The sequence below is a fragment of the Tiliqua scincoides genome, chromosome 8 (genome assembly GCF_035046505.1).
Source record: "Tiliqua scincoides isolate rTilSci1 chromosome 8, rTilSci1.hap2, whole genome shotgun sequence".
Lineage (NCBI taxonomy): Eukaryota > Metazoa > Chordata > Lepidosauria > Squamata > Scincidae > Tiliqua > Tiliqua scincoides.
In genome coordinates, this window is record NC_089828.1 from 14598358 (window position 1) to 14606505 (window position 8148).

The 8148-nt window shown below is 44.3% G+C and overlaps 1 protein-coding gene across 2 annotated transcripts in view; it reads left to right on the forward strand.

The window, feature by feature from the left end:
• The window catches only part of TNFAIP8L3 (TNF alpha induced protein 8 like 3), a 61306-nt gene extending 54568 nt beyond the window's left edge, over nt 1-6738 (forward strand). For both annotated transcript variants that reach the window (XM_066635673.1, XM_066635674.1), the window contains exon 2: nt 4232-6738. In XM_066635673.1, coding sequence (XP_066491770.1) covers nt 4232-4794 — 563 coding nt within the window. In that variant the 3' untranslated portion in view covers nt 4795-6738. The remainder of the gene's footprint in view (nt 1-4231) is intronic.
• The last annotated feature ends 1410 nt before the right edge of the window (nt 6739-8148 follow it).

Below are 8148 nucleotides of genomic sequence, written 5' to 3' on the forward strand. Positions count from 1 at the left end.
AAGAGGGCACGGCTGTATACATAAGATACAGATTGAGCCTCATTATTTGCGTGGGTTCCATTCCAAGCACTCATGTGGATGGCAAAAAACGCACTATAGCAAATCAATTAAAAAAAACAAAGTTTCTTTGCTCCGGTGATTGAAAAACAGCCTTGCTGACCTTTGTGATATAAGAGTCATTAAGAAGACAATCCATAAATCAGTCCTCCTCCAAGCACTTACAAAGGTGCTTCACTCAGTTCCTCCCTTCACCAATGCAAAGTGATCACCTTTCTTTCACATGCTCAGGGGGAAGGGAGGGGTTGCCTGGAGAGAAGATTGATGGATTGTCAGCCAGCTGCCCCCCCTCTCATTAAGGAGGCTATTGTTAAAGGACTGTTCTGTTTTTTAAACTGATTTTAAAGGGATGCATTTTTCCCCTTCTCCAGGGATCAGCACATTCCTTCTCATTTGCAGTGGCCATTCATGTTGAGTCAAATCCGTGTATAAAAAATCCATGTATAACTAGGCTGGACCTGTATGTTATTGCTTACAGTGATTCACCAGCTATCTCTGGGAAACCCGAAGCAGGAGAGAAAGGCTTACTTCTCTTCCACTATTGCTCCCCTGCACTTGAGGCATACTGCTGCTAAAGTTGAAGGTAGTACATAGCAATCATGGCTCATGGCTGTGGATAGACCTATCCTCCATTAACTTGTCCAATCCCCTTTTAAAGCCACCCAGTTTGGTAAACAGAAGAGGTGAATGAATGAACGAGCGAGCCCCAAGAAAACCCCACTGTTATCCAAGGCTTATATTGTGTTCCTGGCAAGGTCTAGAAATAATCCTCTTTTTTTTTTTTTAAAGAATGCAAATTTATACCATTTATTATTTTCAAAGTGCCTCACAGATTCTAGCACTAGACAATTCAGATCACAACAGTAATAGAAAAGGTCCCCTAGTTGTCTATTTGCTATCAGCTCCTGTATCAAAACTACCATACGAGAGAATCCAAAAGTAACTGTAGGTTGATATATGTTTATTAGGGCCAGCCAGAATTGGCCCAATACAGTCAGTTCTAGTTACCCACAAGGGTTAGGTTTCCTGGGAAACCTAGTGAATACCAAATTAGCAGATAACAAATCATTGAGCCTATGTGGAAAATGGGGTTAGGTTCCAAGGGACACTCTTCACCATACACTCTATGGTCTTTATTAACCTGAAACTTAACATGAAGTATATGGGGCTGGGTGATAGCAAGGGCTCATCAACATCTCCAACATCTCATGCTTCCTCCTCCGTGCTGGCTATCCCTTAACTCATTGAAGGTTGCTGGCCCAACAGTGAGGCCTCACAGTTCAGTAGTGGAGAGGAGGTTGTTTCACCTGTCCTCCTCCTCCACCTGTCTCTTGGCTCCTTTCCTTGGCTTGCCCCAGCCCCACGGTATTCTTCCAGAGACCTCTCATCATCAGCCTCTGATCATTTCCAGGGTAGTAAAGGTTCAACTGGAGACCCCGAGATGGGGCCCAAGACTTGCCCCACCAATACGCCTGAGATGGTGGCACAAGTCTAGAATTGAACACAAATGTGTCCGATGATTCTCCACAGGCCAATACCAATGCCTGTTTGATGCAGCACTGGCACAGTATTAGTGGATAACAAGAACACAGCCACAGATAACAAGAGGTGAGTGGCAGTTCTGCCCCTTGTAAATAAGCAAATTCACAGATAGCAAATTTGCATATAAAGAGAACTGACTATAGGCACTACCCAAGGCAGTGCACCAATTGCTGACTCATTTACCTGGCAGCACACCTGCTGCCATTACTCCTCCTCTTCCAGCTCTCTGAGCTTAAAAGAAAAAAAGAGGAGAGCAAAAGAAGAAGTTGGAGGAGTGTGGTGGACTACTACTCTGACACTCTAGGCCATCACTCCGCTCTCCTCCACAGTCTTCTACTGCTCCATTCCACTTTTCCTTTTCAAATCTAGGGAGTGGGTGGAAAAGGAATGGTGGACGTAGGTGTCCCCCATCAATTCACTTTCTGAGGTGACCACTTCGGTTGGCCTAATGGACAGTCCAGGCCTGGGTACAATTAAAACATCACATTTTGCATTCTCCAGAACTCTTCCTTAGGCAGAATGTTAAGCAAACCAAAATAAGGCAGGGTGGAACAACAAGTGAGAAATATTTTCTAGGCATAGGAGGCGTGCAGCCCACGCTTACGTTTACTCAGAAGCCAGACCACAGTGGTCAATGGGACTTACTCCCAGGTAAGTGTGTGTAGGATTGCATTTGGAGTCTTAATTAGATTAGACTCTGCTAGGTGCAGAAGAGATCTCAGATTGTACTAAAGGCTACTTTAGTTCTTTCCTTCCTTTGAACGATATTAACATTAGCCATCATTCAGATCTGTCTCCAGCTGGCACAGATCACTGAAGTCCCTTGTGAAGATGGCAGAAGTAAAGAAAAGCATGATAGTTCTCACGTTAGCCAAGCTGAAGATTAATTTTAGGCAGAACATCTAGCAGAATCTGCCTAACACCTCCTCCACTGCATCTTACACATTGCAGGCTGGTCCTTTTCAGCACTCAGCAACAGTTCTTTCTCTCCTGTACTTCCTCCAGCCCTTTCCAATTTAATATCCAGTGTGAAGAAGAGATCTGTGGCCCACAAAACCTTGCTCCCTGCTTTGCGACCTTTGGTCTTAATAAATGTATTATCCTTCTTACTGCTGAGTATTTTCTTATAGGCATTGCATGATCAAGTATGAAGCAACAGTGACTCCTAGTGACCGAAACCAACTTCTCAGCTGCCCTGGACATTGCAAAATAGCTATGACAGCCAACGTCTTTATCAGTTCTCACCACCTACAGGAGCTTTTTTGCTTTTCATTCTCCACAAACTTTTGTGCTGCTCTTTGGAAGGGAAAAACATATGGCATGAAAAGCTAGAACGTTTGCTTCCCTCTCACCCCACTACAAGGTTAACATAGAGTGGCCCAGTTTCATGTCTACTCATCCACAAACTCTTGGCGTTTTGACAGCTTGCCTTCTGCTTCGATAGAAGGCCATCCAAAAGATGTTAGCGCTCTACTATCTTCTTCTCACATGGTTGTCATTGAATATTGCTAATCAGCATGCCTCGTTAAATAAAAATGGCTCTCTCGGTAGACTTTATGGGTGGCCACTGAGGCTGACCATCAAAATATAGATTAGATTATTGTAACGCGCTCTACGTGGGGCTGCCCCTGAAGACGGTCCGGAAGCTACAACTAGTGCAGAATGCGGCGGCTCGGGTAGTTGCTGGGGTCCGTCACGCCGCTACTCTGGCGGCTGCACTGGCTGCCCATTTGTTTCCGGGCTGAATTCAATGTGCTGGTTAAAGCCTTTAAACCTTTAAAGCCCTAAACCTTTAAAGCCCTAAACGGCTTGGGACCAGCGTATTTGAGAGACCGCCTTCTTCCGTATAATCTGGTCCACTCTCTAAGGTAATCAGAAGGGGCCCTGTTGGTTGTGCCGTCATTGAGAGTGGTGAAGGGAATGGCAGCCAGAAACAGGGCCTTTTCGGTGGTGGCACCTGCACTAAGGAATTCCCTCCCCTTTGAATTGAGAGCAGCTTCCTCTTTATTAATGTTCCGGCAGGGCCTGAAGACTTCTTTATTCAAGAAAGCCTTCGAGGCACCATAAGGGCTGTTTTTATAAATTTATGTCTTGTACTGCGTGCTTTCAGTCTGCTGCTATGTATTTTGTCTCATTTTTAATTGTTTTTAAATGTTTTGTATTTTTAATGTTGATCTGTATTTTTTAACTTGATTGTTAGCCACCTTGGGTGCCCTTCAGGGAGAAAGGCGGAATACAAATCCAATCAATCAATCAATATCAAGTATTGGGACTGCAAACCGCACTCACCTGTTGCAAGGATGTGTCACAGGAAAGCTCATAAGGACCACCTTCTCTCAGGTGGCTTTCCTTATGAACCACGGTCAACATCAGAGGCTCTGATCCCTTTGGGGGGGGCCACTAAGGTGGAGCCTTTGCAAGTGACCACAAGAAATGGGACCAGCTGTAGTGCCATTGTTGTTTCACATATGCACACGCTCTAACTGAATTCGAACCTTAGCGGTGCATTACAATATGATACGAGTATTATACACAAGGGTGTTCATATGATAGTCATTGAACATAATTTGGACCTAACTTGTTTTTCCCATCTCTCTCTCTCTCTCTTTCTCAATTCCCCCGTTCCTGTTAGGTCCTGATAGTTTTAGCTCCAAGAGCCTTGCCCTGCAAGCCCAGAAAAAAATCTTGAGCAAAATGGCCACCAAGACAGTGGCGAACATGCTGATTGACGACACCAGCAGCGAAATTTTTGACGAGTTATACAAAGTGACAATAGAGCACCTGAAAAACAAGAAAGAAGCCCACAAAATCATGAAGGACTTGATCAAAGTAGCCATCAAGATTGGAATTCTCTACCGCAACAATCAATTCAATCCAGAAGAACTGGAGATTGTCGAAAAGTTCCGGAAGAAGCTGAACCAGGCAGCCATGACCATCGTCAGTTTTTATGAGGTGGAGTACACTTTTGACAAAAACGTGCTTTCGGGACTGCTGAACGAGTGCAAAGACCTCGTGCACGAACTGGTAGAACGGCACCTGACAGCCAGGTCTCATGCACGAATCAATCACGTCTTCAATAATTTTGCAGACGTGGAGTTCCTCACTGCCCTCTATACCCTCGATGGGGAATGTCGACCACACCTCAAAAAGATCTGTGACGGGATCAACAAACTACTTGATGAGAAAATCCTTTAAAACTTTTGAATTTTAAAAACAGAAAAGACTTAACCAAGAGATGCAATTGGAGAGTTGGGACAGAACCATATGCATATTCCTTCCCGTCATCCCAAAACAGAACATGCTGATGCCAGACCACTTGTCACTCAGTCTGTAATGAAAAGACAGGCAGAATCAAATCACAAGAATCAAGAGGACTGAAATCCACAAATAACCAAATTTTCAGATATAGGGTAGTCTGTGATGCAGCTCATCATGATCTCATTATAGTTTGCTGTGGTTTGGGATTCTGGTGTTTGCAAAAAAAAAAAAAAAAAAGACTGCTATCCAGGTAAGAGTGAATTAAAAAGTTCCCACATTTACATCATAGGAAAATTGTATCTGGGGTAGTTTGCAGCCTGACGTTGTGCACTAAGTTGTAATAAGTTTGTGATCCTTCCCCAAGAATGAGAGGCAATGGGGGTGGTGGTGAGAGGTTTTCTATGGTTGTTAAAAAAAGATGAGAGAACAGAAAAAGCAACTACAGAGCCTACCCAAGACCTCCCAGTGCTTGAGGCCAAATGCCAAGCGCTGCTGCCCCCTGCTGCTGCTCTCTCTCTCCATGCCAGCTTCTGCTCCTTTCTCTCTCCATTGTTCTAACTCAGCACTCCCCTCCAAATTATCTCTTCTTTTTCCAATCCAGAGACTGGAAGGAGCAGGAGGTGGCAAGTGATGGGGTGGACAGAGATGGGGGCAAGAGGAGGCAAGTAGGTAGACACGGTGCCCCCACCATCACCAATGTGCTGTCTGCAGCAACTGCTTCAGTTGACCTCACGGATCGGCCAGCCGTGTGTAACTACACCAGGATAAAAATTTCCTTATTCCAGTGTTTCTCAGAAAAAACTTCACCCCCAGACCTCCAATCTGTTAGATCTTTCATGCTCACTCCTACCATCCAAAAATCCAGGAACCGTGGGCAGATATCTGCTTGGCTTTTACAAACTCTTATACAAACCCATGGCCTTTCTCCCACCCAGCTTCTCCCTGCCCACCTGCAGTATTTAATCTGTAGCATGTGGCAATGCAGCCTGAAGAGCAATGGTTTGCAATCCTGTTCTTTCAGCAAATCCCTGTAGAGTTGCATCAGACACTTTGGATGGAGCCCTTAATTGTGTACAAGCTTGCTCCTGGAAAGGTGTGAAAACACAAAAATGTCGCTTCTAAACAGTGACAGCCAAATGGGGCCTCCAGGCTCAGAGGCAATGGACAGCAGTTGTTGGAAGAGAGGGATAAGTAGCAGGGAAGGGCCATTGCCTAATGCCCAGCTGTGACTCTAGAATTTTGTTCTGTGTACATTCATTTGATTGGAAGAACAAGTTCCCCATAAAGTCTCCTACACTAGCACCAATTAGTGAGATTGTTAGCAAGTCTAATCAGTTGCTTTTGGGAACTGTCATTTTGCCAATCAGTTATGTCCCACTTAGCTTCAGTGTTCACCTCTTTGCCAAAATGTAGAAATAATTCCAAGAGGCTTACAAATTACTGAATCTAATCCAGTCCATATATAATTACTTTCTAAAGGGGAAAAAAAAGGAAAGCAAAAGAAATAGTGGTCTAGGAAGGAAGCACAAGGAGAGATCTCTATAGCTTGCTCACACCAATATTCATTTTGATTTTTTTTCTTTTTTTGTTTTTTTAGGAAACAGCCAAATGTCATTATTTATAAGACATGAGCAGCCTTTTTAAAAAATAAAAGAGAAAGTATTCTGCTTTTCTCTTGTTGGTATATGCTGTATATTCATTGTCTACTTTTATATTGGCGAGTTAACATGTCAAACATTCAGACTCCAAAATTTGGTAGTGTCTGAGTCAGCCACAAAATGTGTGTTATTATAAATTATGATTAAACAGCTTTCTGTCCCTCAAGTTTCAGGTGCTGCAGTTATTGTTCTCTCCATTCCCAGATTTGTGTTGGTTTTAAAAGTGTCGCTATAATAAATTAAAAGACTGCATGAAAAAAGTCTCTTTTACTGTTTGCCACAATGGTTTGTGCTAAAGCAAAATAGAAGTCATTTGTATGGGTCTATAGCTTAGCCACCAAGAAGTTGCAAGGAGCGATCCTCACTATGAACATGCATCAAGTTTCATATGTGTTCCTCCAAAGAATCTTGGGAATTGTAGTTTGATGAGGGAGCTGAGAATTCAGCTAGAGCAGGGGTGCTCAATAGGTGGATCGCGATCTACCGGTAGATCACGAGGCAAAATGAGTAGATTGCGGAGTGCCGACCCCCCCCTTCAGGTGCCTCTGGGAGGAAACGCCGGGAGTAAGGCCCATTGTACTCAATGGGGCTTACTCCCAGGTAAGTGTGGCTAGGATTGCAGCCTCACAGCCTAATCCTAGGCATGTCTACTCAGGAGTAAGTCCTGTTATACTCAGTGGGGCTCAAAGTACACCAACATACATTGTACACATAAATGTTATATGTTGTGATGGTGCGAACATTGTAAAAAAAACTCTGGTAGATCTCCGGGCCTTGCTGGGTTTCAAAGTAGCTCTCGAGCCAAAAAAGTGTGAGCACCCCTGAGCTAGAGAATTCACACAGTTCAGCACCACGACCCACTTTTTAGAATAACCATCTGCCAGGACACTGCTCTGTAGGGCTTGACCCAGCCAAAAGTGGGATAGGATAGCAAAGCACCAGCAGCAAGCCATGGCTGTGTGGTACCCTGGCCCTTCAAAAGAGGTGTGGGTTGGGCAGGAAGGGCGCAGAATAGAAGGGCAATCAGGAGGCAGCAACAAGCAGAGAAACCTTCCTTGCTGCAAAGACAGCTATGGGGCAAGCTGCCCACCTCTGCACATAGCAGCTGTCTCAGGTTGCCGTGGTATCTGCAAAAAGGTAGATAAAAAAAACATAAGAACCACCCCACTTGATCAGGCCAAAAGCCCATCTAGTCAGGCTTCCTGTACCTCAGTGGCCCACCATATGCCACAGGGAGCACACAAGACAACAAGTGACCTGCATCCTGGTGCCCTTCCTTCCACCTGGCAATCTTAGGCCTGAAAAAGGCCTGCTCTGTGTAAAATGCTTTGTACAGTAATGGTGCTATATAAAAAAAAAATCCCCTCAGTGCTCAACGGGAATTACTCTCAGGCAAGCATGCAAAGAATGCAGCCCACCTATAGTACAAATACTCCCCGTGACGGAAGATCTGGACAGGCAATTCCCATTCAGTGTCACTAGACTGTGATATAACACCACCTCAAAATTATGAATGGCCTGACAGCCGGTGCACAAGAGTTGTTTTACAACAGCAGGCATGTTACGGTTATTGAATTACAGGTTATTAAATTACAGAGTCAAGAAAACAGAAGGAATTAGTTTCCACAGATGA